The sequence below is a fragment of the Lissotriton helveticus genome, chromosome 4_1, assembly GCF_964261635.1.
Source record: "Lissotriton helveticus chromosome 4_1, aLisHel1.1, whole genome shotgun sequence".
NCBI lineage: Eukaryota > Metazoa > Chordata > Amphibia > Caudata > Salamandridae > Lissotriton > Lissotriton helveticus.
In genome coordinates, this window is record NC_136063.1 from 1,063,177,346 (window position 1) to 1,063,203,588 (window position 26,243).

The window sequence follows — 26,243 nt, forward strand, 5'->3', positions numbered from 1 at the left end:
CCGGAGTTTGTAAAAGGCTGAGGAGGAGATCTGGTTAGCGTGAGGTAGGAAGTTCAGACGATTGTCAAACAGGACGCCCAGGTTCCTGACCTTATTGACCGGTCCTACAGACCCATGAAGAGGAAACTCTAGAGTGCAGAAGGGCAGTGAATGTTTTTGGAGTTAGCAAATAGATCTACTGAGGGTATGCACAACTGGGTAAAAATACACACTTATGGGTGTAGACGCCACTCATGATAGGCAAGATGGCATCTGCTAAGCTCTCTGCTCTGACGCTAAGGGAACCCGCTCAGTTACTGACGGTCAAAAATGCCAACTGTTACAGCTTAGGAGCCTCCAGTTAGAGGATATGGGAATCCATTCCAACCTGTTTGTTGGATTAGCACATGGCATGCATTCTGTCTGTAAACACATGGATCATCTTGCCCCTGATGGAACCTGACCCGTTTGTTTTAAATGACCAAGAAGCCTATGTGCGATATCTTCAATAATATTTTCTGAGCAATCTTTAGACTCCTATTTCATGCAAAATTGTTCTGTAGCATTAATTGATACAGCAGTGCTCTCATTCTGTGGTGCTTGCATATTTGGGTTTATAAGCTGGTATGTAGATATACTAACATGTATGGCTTTGTGGTTTTTAAAGATTTTCCTGTTTCTGACAAAGTTTCGGGCCTTTATGATAGTTATATTTAAATCAGCATCCCCATATCAAGTTGAAGGTCTTCTCCATCATGTACTTGGCCTCTATGATGTACCTGGTCTCTATGCTTTTGTCCCCCTTCTACCTCACTGCACTTGAGAGGGATCTCAATATTTTCCGAACAGTCTTTTTTTTCCGTTTAGCTCCACTAGTTGCAGATAAAAGCATCCCACCTATGTTCCTTAATTTGTTTAGGTCCATTTTTTTATTCATTCAATACTGTGTTTATAAAAACCAATTCTTATTGTATTTCTTTTTTTTTTTATTAATTCAGTGAGTCTGTCCTTTACCAAAGTTAATCTCTTCTGTAATTTTCTACACATTTTTAGACAATTTTTCTACGGTCATTAATAATAATAAGTATACTTAATGACTATAAGATATTGCTTAGCCAGTAATCATTTGCTTTGTTTGCAGTCTGTTGATTTAATTGCCATTCTAATTCCTCCAAGCATCCAATAAGTATTGGAATAAAGTAAAAGGTTAGAGACATGCACCTTCTTTCCATTTTCCTTGGTTAAGAGAAAAGCAATCTTCTGTACTGTTTAGTCATTAGTGATGCAGTAATCTTTGTGGCGTCAAACAAAGCAATTTTAATATTCCTGATGCTTCGTCATGTGCGAGTGTAAACAATTTTACCCCTTTACCAGCTACGCTTTCTATGTCAATGAATGTACTTTCTTGTAAATTGGTGCGTATTGGGATAAACTGTTACCAAAGTTAAGTTGATCAAATTAAACGTGTATTCATGCCGCCCTAACTTTAAATATTGTAGAAATCTATTTTTGATAGAATAGTACCTGTTGGTCAAACAGACTCAGATGTCTACGGTCATAGTAGGTTAGGGCCTACTCTGACACAGGCAGATGAAGTCCTTGTTGAAAAAAAAAATTACTAACAAAGTGGTGGCTAGGTCCAAAAGTGCTCATCTAGGGATGACACCATGAAAAGCTTAGCCACCTGCTCCTTAAGGGCCTTGGCAAACATGCAGATACACTACTCTCATGACATCTTGTTCAATCTTTACCTTTGTCCTCTGATCCAGTTGATTAAATCCTTTGGTATCACGGTAATAAACTATGCAGATGGCACACAACTTATCTTCCCTCTCGAGGGTAAGGATGCTGTCTCTACAGAGACCTTCCATCGCTGTATGCTGGCCACGGCGGGCTGGCTGAGGGAAAACTCCCTTCAGTTTAATGGATCCAAGACAGAGGTTTTACATTGCTCGCTGGATAAAATTCCGCGCCCTCTGCCCGGCGATTTCTGGCCCGCTACTACTAAGAACACGGTTGAGGCAGCTGGTTCAGCTCGTAACCTGGGTGTAATTTGTGGTCCTCACCTGCAATTGGGCGACCACATTAATAAGACTGTTAGTACTTGCCTGATGTTATTAAGAATGCTGCGCAAAATTCTCCCTATGTTACCTCTGTTGGCGAGACCTGAGGTAGTGCGCAGTATTATACTCAGTAGGTTAGACTACTGCAACGCACTACTTCTAGGAGCTTCTAGCTCTTTGATAAAGCAACTGCAACGGATCCAGAATATAGCAGCCAAGCTGGCTCTTTCACGTGTGCGTTCTGCATCCTCATCTTTGGATCTTTGGCTCTTAAAGACCTTCATTGGCTGCCTATACAGCAGCGATCAGCTTCAAGGCGTCTTGTATTGTCTTCAGAGCACTTCATGGACTGGGACCCATTGCTCTTCAGAACAAATTTAAATGGTATTCTGCAGCTAGGCCTTTACGCTCCTCCTCTGCCTTTTTGGTTGGGGTGCCCTGCATTCAGAGGATGCGAACGGGTGGTCGCTCCTTCGGCTTTACTGCTGCTAAATTGTGGAATACTCTTCCACTCTCTTTAAGGAGGCTGAATGAGCTGACCCACTTTAAAAAGGGTCTGAAGTCTCACCTTTTCCCCAGGGCTATATGATCTTCCTCTGCCTGTATTGCGGTCATGGAGTCAAAGCACCAGGATACCCTTCGGGTGACAATACGCGCTATATAAGTACGCTATACATACATACATACATACATACTTAGGGTTGTACATAGGGCCATGCTCCATAAGCATATGTTTTGGAACTGATGTCAAGGCACTGGGGTGGTGCCCTATATGGATCCACAATCTTATACACAGGAAGCCACCTTCTGTGGTGGCGCCTACTACCAACACAAGAGAGCTAATACAAGTTTCCATATCAAGTCCGGTACCCAGAGGGATTCAAGAGAGAAAAATTTGCACCTAGAAGTAACCATCAGAAAAGTTAATACTCAAAGAAGGCCACTATCTGAGCACGAAGTACATGCTGAAGAGTGACTTGTCCACTCTCTAAAAATTCTCCAATGTGAGCTCGTACTGTAGAAAAGGTTACCTGGACAAGCAAAACCTCTCTTTTCTTTGTGGATAAAGAACGACCTTTCAGAATGTCTATGGTTTTAAAATTCCAAAAGTATCTTCCATTGGAAATGTAAGACGTTGTGTTTTACTACACCTGGAGAAATCAAAGATATATAGAGAATTCACATAATATTGGTTCTACCTCTCACAGGGCTCACCTTGTCATCCTGGGAATCAGGCTGAAGTAGACTGTGTTGTTGAATTGGCATTGGAGGTGGTAGAGGTACAGCATCTGCTCCTTCTTCACCCTCCTCTTCTCCACAGCTCTGCATTCCAGAAGATGATGATTTAGAGAGAGTGCCACTGCTGAGCCCCTCATTTCTGGCCCTCTGAAATAAACAAGAAAATTTCACATGACGGCAAAGACACAAGCATTCTTAAACCAAATCGCAGAGTCAATGTCATTCAGCCACAAGGAACACCAAAAAATAACAATAATGAAGGACAGTGGGCTGGGGCTGAGGGAAATCAACTTTGTAAAGAGACTTTATATGTTAAAAGACAAATAATGCACTTCAATTGTATCAGGGCAATTATTTTGTGCTAATGATGGTGCCTTCTCAACAAGTAGCTTTGAAACAAGAGAAGTTTAAATGGAAGGATAATGCTCCACAATAGAATAGGCAAAATCATTTGATGGCCTTCCAGTGCTCTGAAATTAATGGTAACCCCTTCACAGCCACGTTTTTTTTCCCCTGTCCTAAGCCTTTTTTTGGCTATGTCGGGTAGTTCGCGCTTAAGCCCATGTTCACCGCCAAACCACGGCCAGGAGCAGTCTCACCGTTCGCAGAACAGCCCGTTGCATTCGTACCCGACTGCACGGCGGCCCCTCAATCAGCGTCTTACACTTGCTGAATGCCATACCAATGGATTGTATTACATAATTTACTTCACCCCGATTCTTATTGCGCCTCCTACAGCCCTGATGAGTCACAATATTCACCCTGTGATGAAACACGTGTCGGCTGGCGTTTTGCTAAACAAAGAAAAGAAATAAAGACCAATACTCAACACTACAAACTGTCTTCAATTTATCAACGAAATGCATGTTTCTCTTTGTCTTAAATACTAACATATTACAAATACTGCTTTGATCATACGTGTGCACAGTACCTGTTCACGTGGGGTGATTACGTGGGTGACACCGCAGGTACAGTTCAAAATACTCAGTAGTGAAGCAGACACTGATGGAGGATACATTTGGGTGCATGCAGAACTAGATGGCAAGGAAATATGCATATTAAACACCTATGCTCCCAACATAGAGGACAGTGACTTTTTTTCTGCAACTAGAGTTTATACTGCTGCCATTCACGGGCACCCCTACAATATGGGCTGGGGACTTCAACTGTGTGTTAGATGGCACACTAGATAGACACCTTATCAGGGCTACCTCAAAGCCGAACATGACAGATGCCCTGTGAGGTGTTATGGACTGGGTTACTCAGACACATGGTGCACGATGTACCTGGATGATGGAGGCAATACTTCTTACTCTCCAGTGCGCACAGTCCTTAGCAGGCTGGATCACATTTAGCTCTCAGGTGAAGCCATGTTAGAGGTGCTCCAAATACAAGTGTTGGGACGCTATCTCTCGGACCATGCCCTAGTGATTCTGGACTAGGGGCCATAGTGCGGCAGACCCAGAGTTACCATATGGAGGCTACACCCGCACGCATTAAAAGATGAAGCCCTTGGGGGGAGGGTGGGCTCAGGGAAGCAGAGAACACCTTTTTCGAGATAAATTGGGATCTACTGATAGAAGAGGGATGGAATAGTGACAGGCGGGGAATGTTGCAAACAGGTAGGACCACTAAGGCGGCAACTAGAAAAAGAGCAGCTACAGGCAGACAACGCCCTAGCAGGGTTACAGAAGACTGTTCCTGATGGACCCCAGGTAGCGGAACAGCTACTGAATGCCCACTGTCGGGTAGGAGAGATGTAGGACAGCCTGGATTGCTTGGTCCACCGCGAATATCACCAGTTACTCCATCGGGATGGAGATGAATTTAGCGGATTGCTAGCATGGTTGCTAAAACCTGAGCGACCCCTCCAATTATCCTCACGTTGCGGAAACCAGGTGATAGCTACGCTGCGACTCAAATGGGTGTTAATGCACTCCTGCACACTACGTTGGCATCCATCTACAAGGAGGGCGCCAAACTACCCTCAGACATCCTATCACATTTACTGGATGACTTGGTGTTTCCCGTCTCACTGACGACCACCGCAGGGGGTCTAGATATGGAGCTTACACTAGAGGTCCTGCGGGAGGCGTTGACTGCAATGGCTCGCTACAAATCTCGAGGCCCGGATGGTCTCCCCACAAAATATTATCAAACATACGCCGAGATATTGCTTCCCCGACTCCTGGAAACTACTGGAGGCCAAGAAAATAGGGGAGCCTGGCTCCGTCAATAAGGGAAGCTCAGATAGTCATGCTCACTAAGCCAGGGGGGGACTCCTTTGTGCCAGGATCACATTGGCCACTATCAATGCTGGGAGTGGACACAAAAATATTAGATAAAGCTCTCGCGATACGACTGGGCAGGGTAATCACCCATTTAGTCCACACTGACTAGTGTGGCTTTATGCCAGGCCGTGGCACCCATATCAACCTGCGTAGACTGTCACACATTTTACACGCCAGAGCTACAATGGATCTCATGGGAGGGCTTGGCCTACCGGATCTACAACTGTACTATATGGCCGCTCTCCTGCAATACGCAGCACTTTGGTGTGCGGAGGGCCCCACATGGAGAAGGAGCTCCTGGCAGATTGGGGACGGCAAAATAGCCCACCAAAATGCCTCAAGATGGGAGCTCCAACACCTCCAGGCTACCCATTTGTGGTGCGACAGGTGGCAAGGACCCTTGAAAAGGGCAGGTACGCTAATACTGTACTGTGTAAAGCATCCTACGCGCAAGCGCTACCTCTACGATGGCTGTATGGCTAGATGGTCAATAGACTTGCCAGCACTGCTGACGGATAGTGAGTGAAAGAGAGCGTTCGAGCAGGTGCGAAACGTGACCAGCAATGCCCGTTTCAAACTCATACAATTTAACTATCTGCGCCGCACTTACATGACACCACGTAGACTGGCACACATCAATACAGTACGATCTGCAGAATGCCCACGCTGCGGCATGGAACCGCCAACCCTTATACATGTGACATGAGATTGTCCCAGGATTCAGCAATATTGGAAGGGGGTGCTGGAGACGCTCAGAGAAGCAGCAGGTCTTCGTGCTGAGAGCACCGTTAAGCACTGCCTGCTAGGAGTCCTTCCGACCCCAAAGATGAATAACAAAATGCAACACAGGTTTGCAAACTTAGGGCTGGTACTTGCTAGACATTGTATTGCGATACAGTGGACGCAGACTACACTGCCCACAATACGAATGTGGATGGCAGATATGCCAGAATGGGGGGTGGCGGAGGAGAGACGGTTACGCATAGTATGCACAGATGAGAACGCCGAACGAGATTTGGAAACACAGGGGCTATTGCTAAGCAAACTACAACCCCTATGTCGGGGGGGGGGGGGCAGGTTACTACCCACACCCAGTTTCCCCGACTGCGTGACCTGGAGGCAACGAGGCTACCTCAGATGTGCCAACTTCAAATATATTGAGTGCCCCATCTGATCAAGAGGGGTAACTACTCAGGAGGGCTGAGTTATATATATGCCATTCATCCACAGGGGGAGCCCCTAACATATCAGCATCCATGAGAGAACCATGCAATTAAGTGAGACCTAACACACCATCAATCACCTAGTATGACAAAGGTGTTCCCACACACAGTTTCCCCCTCAAGTCTGGCCTCAAAATGTGCAAGGTAGGGGGCGTGGCCAAGACGGCGGCGGAGTAGGACGTGTTTCTCAGTCCCTCCGGCGCCGTCCAATCTTCAGCTTTGTTCATCGCCCCTGCTAGTGCCCATCTACACTGGCAAAGCCTTGGGCTGGTGTCCCCCAGTTGCCCTGACACTCTTGGGGCAACTATTTTGAGGAGCGGTGAGGTTGCCGAGCGACACGGACTGGCTTGGCCCTGACCGGCTCTTGGCCGGGCGACCCACGTGGCGGGAGGAGTGAGCGGAGGCCTGCTCTCACCAGACTGGCGCTGTGGTGATCGAGCGCTGCTGGCCGCCTCTCAAGAGGAGTGAGCTGCGGCCAGGGAGGAGGCACGGCTGAGCTTGGAGTGGTGCCCGCACTGAGGGAAACGCGGGCGGCTTGGACGAGAGGAACGCGGGCGGCCTGGACGACTGGGGCTACATCGGCGGTTGAGACCCCCGTGGGGCGGGCGAGTGCTCCCACGCTGCGCGGCCGCCGGCAGTGCCTGAGGACACCTATTCACCGGAGCGAGGTGAGGAGTGAGGGGGCGGCCCCCGGGAGGCTTGCGGCTCGGTCCGCAGGGCGGCGGACGGTGTGGGGCCGGTGCTAGGGTGCTGCATGCTGAGGCCCCCTGGGCCGAGAACAGGGACGGTCAGCGGCTGATGATCCCAGTGGAGCCTGGTCCAGGTTCTTTGAGAATTAGCGGCGGGCCTGGCCAGAGTTGGGGGATTGTTGTGCCCCTTCCCTGAGTGCCTGTGCAAGCATATTGGGCGGCTGCATGAGGCCTTCGCTCTTCAACCCGCGCATCTGCGGGGAGGCCTTGTGGGGTGGTGGCTGAGAGAACGGACACTTCAGATACCCCCAGCGTATCGCACCGGGCAGGCCTTCGCCCTCCGGATTAGTCGGCTGACGAGCGGTGTGACTGGGGTCATCCAGTGAGCGTGCCCCGGCGGGAGTGTACCTACCGCCCCTGCATTGAAGCCGGGGAATTACGGCATTAGGGGCGTGAGGGCCGGGAGCCCACCGCTAGCTAGTACCTCTGGGCAAGAGGTGGTATTGCCCTTGACTGTGCTGACCCCCTTCCGGTGAGCACTGCTGGGGGTGTTGGAGGCTGCTCGGCAGGTGCAGCGGGCCTGTGGCCGGCCCGCGTGTCGACCGGGGGGTGGCCCATCTGTGCTGCATCCTAGCGGCTGTGCGGAGGCCCTGCGTCTGGGGCCTATATCTTTGGACTGTACATTGGAGTTGAGGAGCGCTGGTTGGTGCTGTCCCCCCCCCCCTGCCCGTGTGGGGGCTTCGAATGTGAACGGAGCTGACCCTAGAGAGGGCCCGGACGATGGAGTGTTGACTGGCCTGCGCTGCTGCATCTGCGACTGTGGGCCCTGGGCTGCTGGGTGTTTGGAGCCTGCTTGCTGGTCGTCTACGTTGCTTGCCGGATTTTTCTGGAGAACTCCTCTGTAATGTAATGTAATGTAAAAACAATTTATAAAGCGCAACATACACCGGTCGGTTTCTTGGCGCTGTTCATTAAATCAGAAGGAGACATAGAAAGAAGGGCAAGGGAGCTTATGTGTAAGCACCGCGGAAGAGGTGAGTCTTTAGGAGAGACCTGAAGTGAGGGTAAGAGGGGGAAAGTCTAAGTTCCAGGGGGAGAGAGTTCCAGAATGAGGGGGCCAGAAAAGAAAATCTGAGGCCTCCGTGCTTTTTGCGTCTGAACCTGGGCGTCTCAAGGAGAGCATGGTGGGAGGATCGAAGGAGTCTGGAAGGGACGTACGGGTGCAGAAGCGACGAGATGAAAGAGGGGCCGATACCGGCCAGGGATTTGTGAGTCAAGCAGCCTAGTTTGAATTGACAACGCTCTGATACAGGAAGCCAGTGCAGGGCACTAAGTAAAGGACGGACGTGGTGATGTTTGGGTTGGTGGTAGATGAGGCGTGCTGCCTGATTCTGTATCATCTGAAGTCTTTTGATTTGGTATTGCGGGATACCTGCGTACAAGGCATTGGCATAGTCAACCCGAGAGATGACTAATGCCAGCAACGTCAGGGTAAGGGCTTCGGTGGTTAGAAAATGGGCAATTTTGCAAATTTTTCTGAGCTGGTGGAAGCAGGAAGACACTGTAGCACTGACCTGATGTTGCATGGAGAGATCATGAGAAATGTAGACCCCCAAGCTTTTGACCTTGTCAGCAGGGCAGGGGGAGGGGCCAAGGGCAGGGGGCCAGAAAGTGGAGTTCCAGGGGTTGGATGGGCCTCCGACAAGAACAAGCTCCGTCTTGTCGGGATTAAGTTTGAGATGGTGAGTGCCCATCCAATTGCTGATATGACAGAGGGTAGACTGGAAGTCCTGAGCCGCATCCTGCGAGGAGTCAAGATTGAAGATGAGCTGAATGTCATCTGCATAGTTAAATGCAGTGACATTCCTTCCCCGGAGGGAGCGGATCAGGGGGGTAAGGTACAAATTAAAAAGAAGTGGGGACAGAGACGAACCCTGTGGCACACCGCAGGTGAGTTTCATCCTGTCAGCCGAAAAATGGGAGAGTCGGACAGATTGGTGGCGGTTCGTCAGGAATGAGCGGACCCAGTCAAGGGCCGTCCCTCCGATACCAGCCTCTTTGACACGGTCGACCAAGATGGTGTGGTCGACCGTGTCAAAGGCCACCGACAGGTCCAGAAGAATCAGGGCTTGGTGGGTGTTAGAGTCAGCGCCTCTGCGGAGTTCCTCCATTACAGAGAGAATGACCGCCTCTGTCGAATGGGCGGGTCTGAACCCGGCCTGCTGGGGGTCCAAGAAGTTGGAGTCCTCAATAAAAGAACTGAGGATACTAGTTACGTACGTCTCGAGTGCCTTGCTTAGGTAGGGTAGAAGGGAGATGGGGCGGAAGTTGCCCATGACCGTAGGGTCGGCAGTGGGTTTCTTTAGAATGGGAACTACCTCTGCGTTCTTAAATTGGCTGGGGACCTCTCCGAGCAGGAGAGAACTGTTCAGGAGGGCCAGAGGAGAAGTGGGGCAGGCTGAGAAAGCGGCCTGGAGAATTGCGGGGGGGCAGCAGTCTGTGGGGGAGCCAGAGGAAACTTTGTTAAGCAGGGCAATGAAAACGTCTTCTGATAGGAGAGGGAACTGAGTCAGAGAGTGAGAGTTGGTGGAGGGAGCAGCCTCAGTGAGGGGTATAGTCAGGGGTATGAAAGAGATACTATTTTTGATTTTGCTAATTTTTTCTATGAAGAAGCAGTTGAGGGAATCGCAGAGTGCCTGAGATGGAAGGGGTTTGATGGTCACCCTATCTGGATGTGAGAGTTCTTCTACAATGGCGAAGATGTCTTTTGATTTTTGCGCAGAGTTGAGAATTTTGGTGGAAAAATAGGTGGTTTTGGTGGCAGAGATTGCTCGTTTATATTCTCCCAGTAATTTTAGAAAAGGTGGTTTTTCTAAGGGATCATAACTTCTACGCCAGCGACGCTCGGCTTGGCGGAGACCGAGTTTTAAAGATTTAAGGTTGTCAGAGAACCAGCGATGTGCGTCGTGAGGGCGCTTGGTTCTAATTAGCTTGAGGGGGGCGACCTTGTCACTGGCGGATTCTAGCCAATTAACGAGTGCAGCTGCTTGGGAATCGATAGAACCAGAGCTGGGCGGAGCTGACGAAGTTAGAGAGGTAAGGAATAAGTCAAGGTCTGCTTTGTTCCAGTTTCTAGCCAAGAGGCTAGCGCCTCGACTGCGAGGGGGCGGGGGAGGGACCAGGAGGAGGAAGGAAATTAGGTGATGGTCTGACCAGTGACAAGGTGTGATCATGAGTGACTTAATATCGAGATTATAGGTCCACACTTGATCTAAAATATGGCCCTTGGAGTGAGTGGGTGAATGAACGTGTTGAAGACCATTGAGTCCAGTTAATAAGTCAGTAAAAACCAGAGATTGCGGGCTTTCATGGGCGTCTGACGGCCAGTAGTTAAAATCACCCAGGACCAGAAGTTTAGAGTTATTATTTGTGAGCTGGGAAAGCAAGTCACCAAAGTGAGAAGAAAAATTGGGCATGGGTTGGGGGGACGGTATACCAGGACACAGATTAAAGGGGATACAGAGGAATCAAATCTAATAACTAGGCAGTCCACCTGAGGAATGGTGAGTAAAGAGAGGGAAGTGAACCTGAGGGGAAGTTTGATAATGGCGGCTACGCCGCCTCCTGGTTTGTCAGCAGGCCGATTGACTTGGAGTATGTAATACCCCGGAGGAATGGCAGCCAAGATGTCAGGAGACAAGTCCTCATTCAACCAGGTCTCGGTTAGGAGAAGGACGTCAGGTCGGTCTGAGTCCAGGAGGTGGAAGATGTCGAGTTGGTGACTGACTAGTGATCGAGTATTAAGATAAATAATTGTTAATTCCACGTTAGCGGGTGTCTGAGCAGGCAAGGGATTGGGAAGTGGGGGAAAGACTATGGGTTCAGAGGTGAGGAGGGACGGAATAGTCTGTAATTCAGGAAAGGTGCTGCGGGCTTGATAAATACCTAGATGGCGCAGACATGAGGAGCTGGTTGTGTCCAATGGTCGGAGTGAATGTAGAGCAGTTAAGTCCCCGGGAGCGTAGGAGGTGATGAATTGGGCAGAATGACATGGCCCAGGCCCCGGGCGGCCGCGGACGGGCGCAGACGGGCGCAGACGGGCGCAGACGGGCGCAGACGGGCTCGCCTTCGGCGCGCCTTCGGCGCGCAAACGGCGCGCCCGCTGCGCTCGTCCGCTGCACTTCCGGTATGGACACATCCTATATGCTGGTAGAAGGGCGGAGTAGGGAAGGGGCGTGGCCTAAGTGAGTGGGCGTGGCCTCTACACCGCGAGGAAGGCGGCAGTTCTAATCAAGCCAAGCCTCTCCCTCTGCAGCGCTAAATCCGCTGTTCAGGGGTCTTGAGTGGCAGGCAAGTAAGTAAACATTACAAGTATTGCAAAGAATTCAATTTTAAAATCAAGCAAGAAAACGTGCCTCCCGGCTGTGCCTCAGGAGATTTAATAAATGCAGCAGCGCTAGTGGTCAGCGCCTTAAGTAGGCTGGCGAAAAAGGGGCGTGGCCTAAGTGAGTGGGCGTGGCCTCTACACCGCGAGGAAGGCGGCAGTTCTAATCAAGCCAAGCCTCGCCCTCTGCAGCGCTAAATCCGCTGTTCAGGGGTCTTGAGTGGCAGGCAAGTAAGTAAACATTACAAGTATTGCAGGCAGGCAAGTAAGTAAACATTACAAAGAATTCAATTTTAAAATCAAGCAAGAAAACGTGCCTCCCGGCTGTGCCTCAGCGAGACTCCTGGAGAGGGGGGCAGCTGTGGCTTCCGTGGCAGCAGTAACTGATCCGCCTGGGGTCTCTTGAAAACTGACGGCTTGGCACTAGCCAGGGCTAAATTGGGCGTCGGAGGAGGACAGTTTTTCCACCATCGTGTTGTTGCACTCCTATGTTCCTGACCTTGGGAGTGTCCTGTATCAGGATCTGGAGATGGGTGATGAAGGTGCCATGTTCGCTTGCCTTTGGGGCCTGTTTGACGGTCTGTTGTTATCTTCTGTATACTCTGCTTTTTTCCTTTTTCTCTAGGGGTACTCTATGGGTCGGAGTTGGGGTGGGGGGATTGGAAGGGGGTGTGGGGGGGTGTTAGGCACATGGCAGATAAACGTTTCCCGCTGCAAATTTGGTCTTCAGGACCAGCTAAGAAGCATGAGGTGGCCATTCTCTTTAGCACAAGGGCGCACTGCAAGGTTATCTCTCAGGTGGTGGACATCAAAGGCCGATTTTTAGCTGTCCGGGTTCTGTGGGGAGAGATGCACCTCACGCTAGGATCCATCTGTGCCCTGAACGAGCGACAAGAATCTTTCTTGCAGACGGCTCTCTCACAGGTGTTGGCGTCACCAGGTGCTCTGATCCTGGTGAATGGCGATTTAAATATTGTAATGGACGCAGGGTTTGACAGGTCTGAACAGCGGTCTTACCAAGCGGGGGCAATGTCGCAGGCGGGGAGGCAATGGCTGCTAGATGGGGGACTACATGATGTGTGCCTGTTCAGCATCCTCAGGAGCATGATTATACTTATTACTCGGTGTCTCATAAAACGTATGCGCGCCTTGATCACTTCTTGGCCACATCCTGTCTGTTGCCCCATCTGTCCTCTGCCGACATCACACCGCGCTCCCTGTAGGATTATACACTCATCTCGGTGTTGCTCACGTCCCATGGCGACAGACCACCGCCGTCGGGATGGCGTCTCTGGGACTCTATGCTTCATTCGGACTCGGTGGTCCAGAGGGTCAGGGATACTATTACTAACTACCTTGCTGACAATGATGTAGAGGGGACACCCCTGGCATCAATTCGGGAGGCTTTGAAACTTGTAGTTAGGGGTGAGTTTATAGCGCTATAACGTATTCTCGATTGCGTAAGGAGAAGCGTGCGGAGTTGGAGAAGGAGGTTGGTGACTTGGAGGCGATACATATGAGGACTGGGGCCCCGAGGGTCTGGAGGGAGCTGGAGACGAAACGACGTATTCTAAAGCATTTAGACCTTGACAGGGCTTCCCATGCCTTGTTGCGCTTACGCCATAAGTTCTATCTTAGTAGGGATAAGGGAGGGAAGATGCTAGCGCATAGACTGCGGGTGCGCACCCAACAGTTAGCCATCCCTTCCATTAGGGATTCTCAGGCGCTTGATCAGACACCGGATGCGGCTATAGTAGACACCTTTTGGCAGTTCTATCGGACTATGTACAAGGGGGAAGGTGCGAACGATGGGGCAGTGGCGGATCACCTGGCGTCTTGCGATATCACGCTTATAATCCCGGCTTCGGCAGAGGCCTTGGACTCCACGATAGGCGTCGAGGAGATCATATCTGCGATAGCACGTTTGAAGGTCGCCAAATACCCAGGGACAGACGGCTTCTCGGACTCATTTTATAAAACTTTCTGTGTGGAGCTGGCTCCTCTTTTAGCCCGACTCTTTAACTCTTTCCTTGATGTTGGAGCGGTGACCCCATCCATGGCAGAGGCAGCGATAACAGTTATCCTCAAGCCTGGGAAGGACACTAAGAATTGCGGTTCGTATAGGCCGATCTCGCTACTCAATATAGATGCCAAGTTGTTTGCGGGCATCCTAGCTGCGACACTCAGTCCTTATATGGATGGGATCATCGAGCCGGATCAAGCGGGATTTATCCCAACTCGTAATACCAAACGGCTGCTACACCTTTTGGACTTGGTTCATCGCTCTCTGGCTCAGGCTTTCTTTTTGTCTATTGACGCTGAGAAGACCTTTGACCGGGTGGAATGGGACTACTTGTTCGCGGTGCTGAGGGTCTTCGGGGTGGGAGACAACTTTCTACGGAGGGTGCAATGTCTTTACGCAGCCCCTCAGGCGGCGGTGCGGGTGAATGGCTGTAAATCAGCCCTCTTCCCCATCACCAGGGGAACACGGCAGGGGTGCCCCCTCTCACCGCTGCTTTTTGCGCTCTATATGGAGCATTTTGCACAACGTGTACGGTCCAATATAGGTATTTCAGGGATCAAGTTTGGCGCTGATAACCATAAGATTTGCTTATATGCAGACAATGTTATTCTTTCTTTGACCCAGCCTCATTCCTCCCTGCGGTGTCTGTCGGCAGAACTCCTCGCTTTTCATAGGGCAGCGGGCTTTAAAGTCAACTTCTCCAAGTCGCAAATACTGAATGTCTCCGTCCCTAGTACGGATGTGCAGGATCTGCAGCAAGACTTCGACTTTCAGTGGGTGCATTCCGACATTCCCTATCTAGGCATTCGATTGGCCCCCTCTATCGCGAAGACGGCGTCTCTTAACTACAGTTTGCTCGTCGAGCATACCGCCAAGGCCCTTTCTGATTGGTCCCGTCTTAAATTGGCATGGTACAGGCGGTTGGCTGCAGTAAAGATTACGATCCTTCCTAGGATCCTTTACCTGTTCCAAATGCTGCCTTTGTGCCCCCCTCCGGGCACGCTGCGGAAGCTGCAGGGGTTCCTAAATAGATTTTAATGTAACAACCAACGTCCACGGCTGGCGTTCTCCCTCGTTACTACGCCAAAAGCGGCGGGTGGGTTGGGTTTTCCCCTCCTGACGGCTTACTACCAGGCATCCTGTCTCCGATATATTGCAGAATGGAATGGGCCCCTCTCTAGTAAGCACTGGAACTTTATGGATCAAACGGTGGCGGGGTGCAACATATGGCGTGAGCTGTGGTTACCGCGTATGCACAGGGCTTGGGGGCTTTACTCTTCTCCGGTGACTTCCCCGACCCTGAAAGTGTGGGATCAGCTAGCGCAGCGTAGCGGGTGGACCACTTTTCCCTCCCCTATGACATCCATTGTCGATAATCCGGATTTTTCGCCGGGATGTGCATCCCCAGTCTTCCACTGCTGGACGGTGGAGGGCTGCAAACGAGTAGGGTCGCTTTTTGGTCTAGACGGTCTGGTCCCCTTTGCCCGCATGCGTACTGAATTCTTCCCCATGCCGGTGTCTGATGCTTTTTATCACTCGCAGGTAGCACACTGGGTGACCCAACCAGGCAATGTGTCTTCCATGTCTCGGCCCTTGACGAGATTTGAGAAATGGTTAGTCTGCAAGAAAGATGATCGTAAGCTCGTCTCCGAGCTATATGCCATGATTCTGAGACACCCTAAGAAGCAACGTACGAAGGCGCAGGTTCGCTGGGAGATGGAGCTGGGGCGTCCTCTGACCAGTCCACCACACTGCTTCTAATACTGCGGGTACTGAGTCTGCATACAAAGTGGCATCCTATTGGTATTATACCCCAGCGCGCATCAAGGAGTGGGATGTGGCGAAGTCTGGTCTTTGCTGGCGGGGGTGCGGCCTTTCAGGGACCCTGATACACTTGTTATGGCATTGCCCAAAGCTGGAGCGCTATTGGAAATTGGTGTTGGATGAGGTGGACGATGCGTTTCAGATTACACTCCATCGAGCGCCGGAGCACATTCTGCTGGGACTTCCCCACTCGAAGTCCTTCCCCTTGCGCTCGTTGAGGGGCAGACAAATAGCTCTAGCTCTGTTGGCAGCGAGGCAGGTCCTCTCCCCGGCCCTGCCTGACACTAGGGACTGGATTCAACGACTCTGGTATATCCTAGCCATGGAACGGCTCTCACTGGGCATGGATGGGAAGGGTTCTGAATATGCGAAGCTTTGGGGTCCGTTCTTAAAACTCCTGGCTAAGGATCTCCGGGATGTGACATGTCCGAAATATCTTCAGATCTTGCAACTTATTCCGTTGGAGCTGAAGGGGGCCACTGCATAGACTTGAGAGATGCCTGATGACCTTAGGGGTACTTGGATGGTAAGGGTTGATGGGGGGGCTGATGCGGGGTGGGGGGAAGGGCAGGGGTGTGGGTGAAGGGGGTTTTCTTCTTTCTGGTTTTTCTTTGTGTTTGTTCCTAAATAAAATAAAAGTGGTGACTATTGCACGGGCGGGCTCGCTCTTGACCGTGAAAGGATGCGGGGTCGCCCTCGGGGTATAGGCCCGGACGCTGTGTTGAACCTGTGTGCTTGCACCCTGCCGGCAAGTTGATGTAGGCAGCTGGGCTGTGTACTCCGATGCTTCCCACATAATAAAAATGTTTGACTCTAAAATGTGCAAGGTACAGAAGACAGGAACAGCATTAAAAAAGTACTATAAACAGGAAGGTAAAGAAAACACACTTAACAAGGATGCCACCCACATCAACCACTAGAGCATCCTTGCTCCGTCTGCCATTAAGTAAAGTGACTTTGCTAACATTTAGCGTGCCAACAGACTGGGTGCCTATCAGCAATAAAAGAAAAACTATCAGCACTGAACACAGCCAGTCAAATTACAAAAAGTGTTCCCATGAACAGTGTCCCCCTCAAATCTTGCCTCAAAAAGTGCAAAGTAAAGAAGAAAGCAACAGCGTTAAAAAGGTACTTAAAAAAGGTAGGTAAAACAATCATACTGAGCAATGATAAAATATACCACTCACTCCCTCCAACCACATAAAAGACTGACAAACACAGAGTGGACCACCACCCTGCAATGCACTTGGCAGGTCTCAAGAAATACTAGATTCAAATATACTCAGCTCCACTACCTCCAAAGTACTTACACAGACTGAATATAATATAAAAGCGGGGACTGCAGATAAGGCTTGCCCATGGTGTTTACTGATGTACACTGACTTTTTATACATGGTCTGGAGGTGCCCAATTATAGCTGGGTTCTGGAGCGGAGTAACTCAGGATGTAGAACGAACTCCACAACTCACACATCTTAGGGACCTGGCCATATGTATGCTGGGCCTGGGTTTCAGGCCGTCAGCTCATAAGTTAGGCTCTAGATTCATAGGCCTGAGCCTGGTCATTGCCAAGAGGGCGATTGTGATGCACTGGAGATTGTCTAATTGACCCCAACATAGTAGGTGGAAGGCAAAATTTATCAAATAGGCGTTCGCTTAAGAATCTGTGCTGAGAATTGAGGAACAAAAGGGGATGTGCTGACTGCCACTATGTGAAAACTAGGCTCTACTGGCTGGCACATTTATGAAGCAGGAGAAAGAAACCTAGATCCCTCTCACCAATGTAACTGGTACTCCCAGTAACGCAATGATAAGTGATGAGTCGCTAGATGGTGCTGGGCTCTGAAGACATACATATTCAATCCGAAGCATGAGAGAGAGATTTGATCAAAAGAACAACGCTAAACCAGAACCAAAAATATCAGAGCGGATTACATTGGAAAAACAAACATTTCTTTACACTGACCATCCTGGGTGCCTCCCAGGTATGCCCAATATGCCGCAGGGACTGCTAGCAAAACCTTGCCAACCATGTCTCTCAGAGCAAACAGCTAGCATTGACTGACCAGAATGATAGACTGGCCACGGAAACATCCACTTCCTGAATGATTCAATTCATTTTGACTCTGTCTCGAGGAGTCGTAGGGAAGGAATTGGGATTCACCATATTGGTGGAAGCCTGAACAACCAAACTTTCTGGTGTAGGGTGCTGTGTTCAAAGAAATCGAGGTCACCCTGCATTGCACTACTTTGCCTGGCAACCTAGATGATCACTGATGGATTGGAACAAGGCTTATGGAAAGTAAGGGTTCGGATGAGATTTGTCCTGGTTACAAAACGTATGTCAGTACATTAGTTTTGAATTCCATAGTTGACAGTTATAAATCCAATACCTCTGCTGCCCATTTCATTAACATGGAAAGGTGGCACTCTGGTCCGTTGATGGCCAAGGGGGAGAACACAACCTAATGTCCAGGGAAATGTTCAACACACTGGCCTCCTGCAAGTCCATGTAGAAATTATTATCAAAGCATGGGGGAGAATAATCCCCCTTATCTCCATTATCATCTCTAAAGCATGGTTGACTCGGATCAGAGTCTGAACCGGAACGTTGGGGGAACACGGGGGCAAAGGTCTACTTGTGGTTGAGGGCGTGGCCAGCTAGTCCTGCATCTTTGAGGCCTGGAACGGAGGATGGGGTGTGATGCACCCAGGAGCCTATGGGGGCGTGCTGACAATCGTGCGTGGGCAATGGATAAATACTAAAGTCAAGGAATGGGGCTGCTGCGCCAATGAGTGCATTGCTCTGGCCCAAGTATCCAGTTCTACAGCCCAGCTTTGTTCTGGCTGGCGTGTAGTCTCCGGGGACACTGGACGAAGCCTTACGCTTTAAGCATGCAGGAGACCAGCACTGTCTTTAAAAAGAAAGCTGGTAGCACTAGACCTTTTAATATTGCATATTTCAATTCTAGACTTTGAACATTGGCTATGCTGTTAAAAATGCTGGGGGGAAAATATGATGTCAAGTGCTAGAGCACTTGACATCATATTCCCCTCCCTTGCCACTCGTACAAATCATTCTAGTAGCATTTTCCCTATCCATGATTTCTCTACTCTTGTATATTTAATGTTTGTCAACATTTGCATCCACAAACATTTTCTACCTCCCATTTGCATGTGTAGCAGAGTGTCTGGCCCGTGCAGCCCTTTGTAAACTTGAGGACTTCCCACCCTCTGGCCATTACTATTATGTCACAAGTGCAGGAATTTGAAGCAATGTTTCTCAATGATGATCCTGTATAGTTGACATCATTAGACTGGGTTCTTTAAAGTTTGGAACCTGGTCACTATTTTCCCTGATAATATGCTCTATTATCTTGGCGACCTTCTGGTTTCTCTAGATCTTATGTCTTCCACTTTTTTTCCTATACTTTTCATCTTGTTCACATTACGGACTTGATGTGCGTCTTTCATCTTTTATTTCATGGATTTACTGTGATGAACTAAGTCTGATATAATCTGGTTGTTGCATTGTTTAGTACAAATATGTGATTTTCTAGGTACTGTAGCCCTGATGAAGTCGTGGGGTGATTTATCCCTGAGACGAAACACGTGTCGGCTGCTTGGCTACATTTGATAATGTCAACTATACAAGATCATCATTGTGAAACATTGCTTCAAATTCATGTACTTGTAACAAAGAAAATAAGAAAATAAAGGAATTTTTGCTGTGAACTATCAAACTTGGATGTTCTTTTGGACTGATGAAATTGATATGATTGAATCAGATTACTAGGTTCTGGTTACTCTGGGTCAATACTTTGTTTATAGTCTATCCTCTGTGTCTTATCACAGAAGATTTTTTCTGACACGTGGGTGGCCGTTGCCTTTTTGTTCCTTGGAGCATTTATCTTTGAAATTTGTTTATTTCACTATTTAGTATTGGTTTGCGCAAGGTATAACCTAGCCAAGCTTCGTAGTTTTCTACTATTATGTCACTACACTTAGACCATATGGAGATTTGTTCCACCCAGTCTCAGCCAGTCAGCGAAGGGCTCCCATATATCTTTCGGTTTGGATCTGTTTGGCATTAGCTCCCAGTAATGGGACAGTTGATCCCTACCGTAAGTGGCTGCCTGCACTCAACCATTCGGCTAGCTGAGGAGGATTTTGCTTTTTCCAATGCATCGCAACTTGCTTCTTTGCCAACAACAATAACATTGCTGCGAGTTTACGTTGATTTTTCGGTACCTCCTGTACATATCCCAGTAGTGCTATCAATGGCGTAACAGGCAGCAGATTATTGATGATGCGGCTAACGTGCCTAAATACCTCTGACCAGAACTCAGCTATTGGTCGGCAATTCCATGCTAGGCGAGCAAAAGTGGCGCTCTGAGCTTCACATCTCCAGCATCTAGTATCAGGGTGCAGTCCCGTGCGGTTCAATTGTGGTGGTGTTCGGTATACCCAATGCAGAAAGTTAAAGTGAATCAGTCTTAGTCTATAGTTTGGTGAAAGGTGTTCTAGCTGGGTACAGCAGAACTGCCATTGTTTGTCTGTAATAGTGAGATCTATGTCTATCTCCCATTCTGCCTTGGAGGCGGTGTTGATGATCGTAGATTCTCCCTGCGTTATGCTGTATATGCGTGTGATCAATTTGCGGGGAGATGAATTGGACAATATATTTTCTAAAGCCGGCAATGTGGGGGGTGCCTGCGGGAAGTCCTTATAGGTAGCCTAGCATGCCGCCCTAATCTGATAATATATTAGCATGTCCGAGGCTGTAGGTGTCTGTGCTTTGCACATCTGCTGAAGTGTTAAAAAGGTGCCATCTGGGAACAGGTCATTCCCTTTTTCTAAGTCATGAGACTTCGCTCTCAGCATGGTCGCCGTATCCAGTAATGGGGTGAGGAGTGGATTTCCGCATATGGACATGGATGGTGCATACAGCACCGTCTGGTGTGCCCTTTTTGCGATACCCTGCCAAGCCCACTGCACTGTCTCTACCGTGTCTATTTCCAAATGTGTTTGTTTATATGGTTGATAGACTGCCGTGTCAAGTGGTAGAGGTGCAACCCTGTCTATTTGTATCGCCACATGAGGTTGGTACGGTGTAGGATGCTGCCAGAAGTGCAGGAATTGTGCCTGTGCACTGTACGCATATAGTTCAAAATCTGGTGCTCCCAGCCCCCCCTGTGTAAAAGGTAGTGTCAGTAATTTCCACGAGACTCTAGGTTGCTTACCCGCCCAAACTAATTCTAGTATATTAGTCCGTAGTCTTTTGTAGAAGTGGGTGTTTAGTGGCATTGGAATGTTTACGAATAAATATAATAATTTAGGTAATATGACCATTTTCGTAATTGCAATGCGCCCTGTTAAGGACAGCTGTAGTTGTTTCCATCTCTGCAGTTTACTTTCAAGCCAGTCCGTCACTTTCCCGTAGTTAGCCAACCACAGCTCCTGCATAGATCTGCTAATCCATATACCCAGGTATTTAACTTCCCCTGTGGGCCACTGTATTGGAAATTCCGTGTTGAATTGAACCATGCCTTCCGTAAGCGAAAGCATTGTCGGTTTTGCCCAGTTTATCTGTATCCCCGTTAGCCCAGCGTATCGTATCAATTCTCTCATTACTATATCAAAGTTATCTTCAGGATTCATTAAGTAAATCGTCATGTCGTCTGCATACATTAATATCAATAGGCCTCTAGCTGCAAAACCAATACTTTTTTGTGTGTGAAACTGTCGGAGTCTAGCTGCCAGTGGTTCGGTAGCTATTGCGAATAATAATGTCGACACTGGGCAGCCTTGTCTTGATTCGCACTGACGGGTTCGTATATATCAGTTGAATTTGCTTGATAAAGACGGGGCTTAGTCCCATACGGGTCAGTAATGTTTTATATTATTTATTTTAAAAGTTTAAATAGCGCTAGCTTGACCCGTAGGTATCAGATCGCTTTACATACACACTGTAAAAAACAGAAGGACATTACATTACATAGTAGGCCGGTAGTAAGGAAGCTAACCAGAGATAAAAAAAATACTGCATGAGAAATGAAATAAACAGTGCATCCGAGGGGGAGAGAACAATAAAAAAGAAAAGGTCATTAACATATTCCGGTCACTAACTATCCTTGAATGTCAAGGGAGAGAGGTGTCAACTCGGATATTGAAGTCTAGGTTAGGTGACGTTGGTCAGGAAAGTATTTGTTAAAGAGATGGAGTTTCAGGTCCCTTTTGAAACAGGAGAAGGAGGGGTTGCATCTGAGGACTCCAGGGAGAGTGTTCCACATCCTGGGAGCTTTGCCAGAGAACGATCGGTATTGGGTGGTTTTCTTTTTCAGAGGAATAAGAAGGAGTGAGTTGGAGCTTCTCCGTGTTCTGGATTGACCTGCTCTTACCAGTTTGTTGTTCAGGTAGTTGGGGGCCGGAGAGTGAAGGGTTTTGTGTGTGATACAGGCCAGCTTGTAAATACACCTCCCTTCCCTTGGGAAGCCAATTGAGGGAGTTGAGAGCTGGAGTGATGTGTTCAAATCTTTTTACTCCAGATACGAGTCGAGCTGCCATGTTCAGCACTGTCCTTAAAGGGGCTAGGTGAGCATTTGGAGTCCCTGTTAGGATGGCGTTCCCGTAGTCGATTTTAGAGAGAACTAGGGGTTGGACTACTGTCTTGAGGTCATCATGGGGAAGAAAATGTTTCAATTACTTGAGTTGTTTTAGACGGGATAAAAACACTTTTTGCAGAGTTTTTGATGTGGGCCACCATTGATAAGTTCTTGTCAAGGGTGACGCCTAGAGACTTAACTGAGTCAAATAGGACGAGGGGGCAGTTTAGGGCAACCAGATTCTTGAGCCACTCTTGGATTGGACAATGGGTGCTTTTTGGAGAGAATAGGATTAGTTCTGTTTTGTCTGGGTTGAGCTTTAAGTGGTTAACGTTGAACCAAGTTTGGATCTCGGTTAGAGTGGCATTGAGGTGTTGGATGTCGCAGGGAGACTTGATTTTGAAGTAGATATGGGTGTCATCCACATAAAGGTGGGAATTCACTCCATCTTTTTCAAGATCATTGTGAGGGGCTTCATGAAGAGTCTGAAGAGGGACGGGGAGAGGATCGAGCCTTGTGCGACCCCGAGTGTGACTTTTGTTGGCTTCGAGAGACAGGAGTTGATTTTAATTTGTTGTGAGCGGTTTGATAGGAAGGAGGTGAACCATTTTAGTACTGTGTCATTGATGCTGGAGCGCTTCGACAAGGTCTCCAGAAGAGCTGGATGATTTACTGTGTCGAAGGCCGCAGATAGGTCAATAAGGATGAGTAGGCAGGTATCACTTTCATCTAAGGCCTTGTGAATGTCGTCGGAGACATTGAGCATAGCTGTTTCCGTGCTACAACCTTTCCTGAATGCTGATTGAAAGGCATCGAGGAGGTTGAACTCATCAATGTATTTATTGAGTTGGTGTAGAACACATTTCTCCAATGTTTTTGCAAGGAATGGGAGGTAAGAGATAGGTCTGAGGTTGTTAGGATCATTAGGGTCGGCCCCAGGTTTTTAGAGAATGGGTGTGATTTGTCCTAGTTGAAGAGAGTCTGGGACACAGTCTGAGGTGAGAGAGGCGTTGATGATTGATGAAAGGGGAAATGGTGTGGTTGAGTTCTTTTATAATTGTGGATGGGAGTGGGTCCATAGTGTGGGAAATTATACTGAAGACCTCGTTTTCCGACATTAGCTCAAAGTCGGACCAATGCGCATTGTTTTTTAGATAGAGGCAGGTCTGACTGTCCTTGTTAAGAACTCTTTCTGAATGGTCAAGGGTGGGTGAAGGGGGGCAGGTTAAGAAGGAAGGAGGGTTAGCGGTTTGTATGAAGGATTGATCAATTTTAGAGACTTTATTAGTGGAGAAGGTGGAAATTTCTTCACATCCCTTATTGGTGGCTTCGATTTCTTGAGAGGGAGTGCAGTTAGTTTGGCTTTTGACAATGTTGAAGAGTTCTCTCTATCTGTTTTTCGACATATCTAGTTGGCTGTGGAAAAAAGACGCCTTTTCACTGAAAATTTGTTTTTTGTATGCCCGCCGAGCAGATCTAAGTTGCGCTAGGTGTAAGGTCAAGGGGTTTAGTCTCCAAGACCTTTCGGTTTGTCTGAGTTGACGCCTTTCATCATTCAGATCCACGTTAGACCAGGGTTTAGATTTGGTTCGCCTCAGTTGTTTGAGTTGAGCTATTTGGTCTAAAACCTCTGTCATTTTAGAGTTAAAGTGTGTAGTGAGGTCATCAGCCGTTCATGGTGAGGGTTGGAGTTGAAGATGAGCATGAATCCTGGATTCAAGTTCGGATAAAGGGACTTCTTTGATGTTTCTGGTCAAGAGTTTAGGTTTGGCATCACAAATAGGTTGGTGGCTTGAACAGAATGAGGTGGTGGTCGGACCGGTCAATGGGAGAAATCTCTCACAGAGAGACAGGTTCATTGTTGGTAATGATCGCATCCAGTGTTGCACCTTTGATGCGAGTTGGTTTATTGCAGAGTTGTTTGAGGTTATATATTTCCAATAGGTTGGATAGGTTCAGGACAGTGGAGTCTTAAGGGTCGTTCCAGTGGATATTGAGGTCACGCAGGAACACGTCTCTAGTGTCTGTCAAGGAGAACCGTGTTATTAGGTCTGTAAGCTCTTCGGGGAAAAGGGTTCGGTCTCCAGGAGGATGGTAGATGGTGTGGAATTTGATGGGTGAGGTGCCCTTGGCAGTGAGCTCGACACCCAGGTACTCAAACGATAGGTATTCTGCAGGTTTGCGTTTGGTAATCTGTATTCCAGCTTTGTCAATGATGGGTAGTCCCCACCCCGTTTTGATCGGCCTGTCTTATCTGATGATGGTGTACCCTGGAGGGGTGAGAATGTCAAGAATGGGGGTGGAGTGGACATTGAGCCAGGATTCTGTGAGGAAAGCAATGTCAATTTCTTCAGCGAGTAGAGCTTCAGCAATGTCTGTGACGTGTTGTACTGCTGATCTGCAGTTTAGGAGCATGCAAGAGAGAGGGCGGGGAGCCTTGATGATGGGGGGAGTTAGGTGGATAGAGGAGTATTGAGTAGGAGATCTAGGCGAGTGGACTGTTTTAGGGATTCTGTTAGTGCCGATAATAACAGGGATGCGGAAAGGGGCTGACTTCTGGCTCAAAGCGAGGCAAGAGTCGTTGATCTCATCAGGTTTCGGTACCGAAAAGGGTTGGCGATCCCAGTTGGGTCGAAGTGCCTCACTCGCTGAAAGACTGGAGGGTTGATGGGTGCTCTGTGGAGCCATGGGAGAAGTATTGAGGGGGGTAGGAGCAAAACTACCCGGTGGAGGGGGCACGGTGGCTTGGACCTGTTGAGAAGGTCTTGTTGTAAGTATAGGAAATCAGCAGCAAGGTTTTTTAGTTTGGTTATGTACGTTGACCCTCTTTGTGTACGAAGTAGACCCGGTAGCGTTTTTCCTGGCCCCTCTCCCTCCCCATAGCGCCTCGCCTGTACGTACTTATTCATTCAGTACGTTTCCCTTTCCGCTTCCTCCTGGAATGCTGTCAGTTTTGTTCTCAGTTGTGCTGTTATGTCAGGGGAGGGGTAAGTAAGTTGCATTGGTTCCAACTCTCTGATTTCACGTTCTAGTCTAGTGATTGTATTACGTATGTCTTTTAAAACTCCCGTTTTAAGAGCTATGCAGTTCCCTCTAGTGACCACTTTAAATGCCTCCCAGAGAGTTCCCGGTGAGTCTACTGTGTCTTCATTCAGTGTGAAATATTTTACTATCTTATCCCGCAGCTCCTCCCGGAAAACCTGGTCCAGGAGGGCGCTTGACGGAAATCTCCAGGAAAATGGCTGGATGTATGGTTTTGGTATACTTAGATTTAGATGCGCTGGAGCGTGATCAGAGAAGGTGCAGGGATGTTGTGCTGCATCTGTTATCCATGTGTGCAGGTCCCTCGTGACCAGCCAATAGTACAGTCTCAACCATGCATTTCAGTGATACGTGACACACGTACTCTCCCTATCTGCTGGGTGTAAATCTCTCCAGGAGTCAACCACTTGAAGATCCTCGATAATGCCATGTAACATTGCTGCTGCCTTTGGGTGGTGTTTGCGCGTCACTCCCTGTCTATCCGCCATCATTGAGAGTACCACGTTGAAATTTCACCCCCCCACAGAACCGCTGTGTGTCCCATTGTTTGTATCTTTTGCCAAAGATGTTGGAAAAATGCTGGACTATCTGTGTTTGGGACTTATGTATTAACTATTACCACAGGGGTGTTGTATAGCTCCCCTTGTAGCATTATGTGCCTTCCTTCCCTATCTGTTATCGTGTGGTGTGTCTTACAGTGGAGCCCCTTTCGTTTGAGTTTTGCAACTCCCCGGGAGTAGTTTGAGTAACCGGCATCTACTATCTCACCCCATCTATTTTAAAGCATTCCCGCTGTTGCGTTAGTGAGATGTGTTTCTTGTAATAGACATATGTCTACCGCATGTCTCAAGAGGTATGAATGAATCAATTTGACCTTCCTAC

General features: G+C 48.5%; 1 protein-coding gene across 3 annotated transcripts in view; it reads right to left on the bottom strand.

The window, feature by feature from the left end:
- TRIO (trio Rho guanine nucleotide exchange factor) overlaps positions 1-26,243 on the bottom strand; it is a 4,034,553-nt gene that overhangs the window by 1,981,650 nt on the left and 2,026,660 nt on the right. For all 3 annotated transcript variants that reach the window (XM_078687660.1, XM_078687659.1, XM_078687661.1), the window contains exon 36: positions 3,258-3,428. In XM_078687660.1, the coding sequence (XP_078543786.1) occupies positions 3,258-3,428 (171 nt within the window). The remainder of the gene's footprint in view (positions 1-3,257; positions 3,429-26,243) is intronic.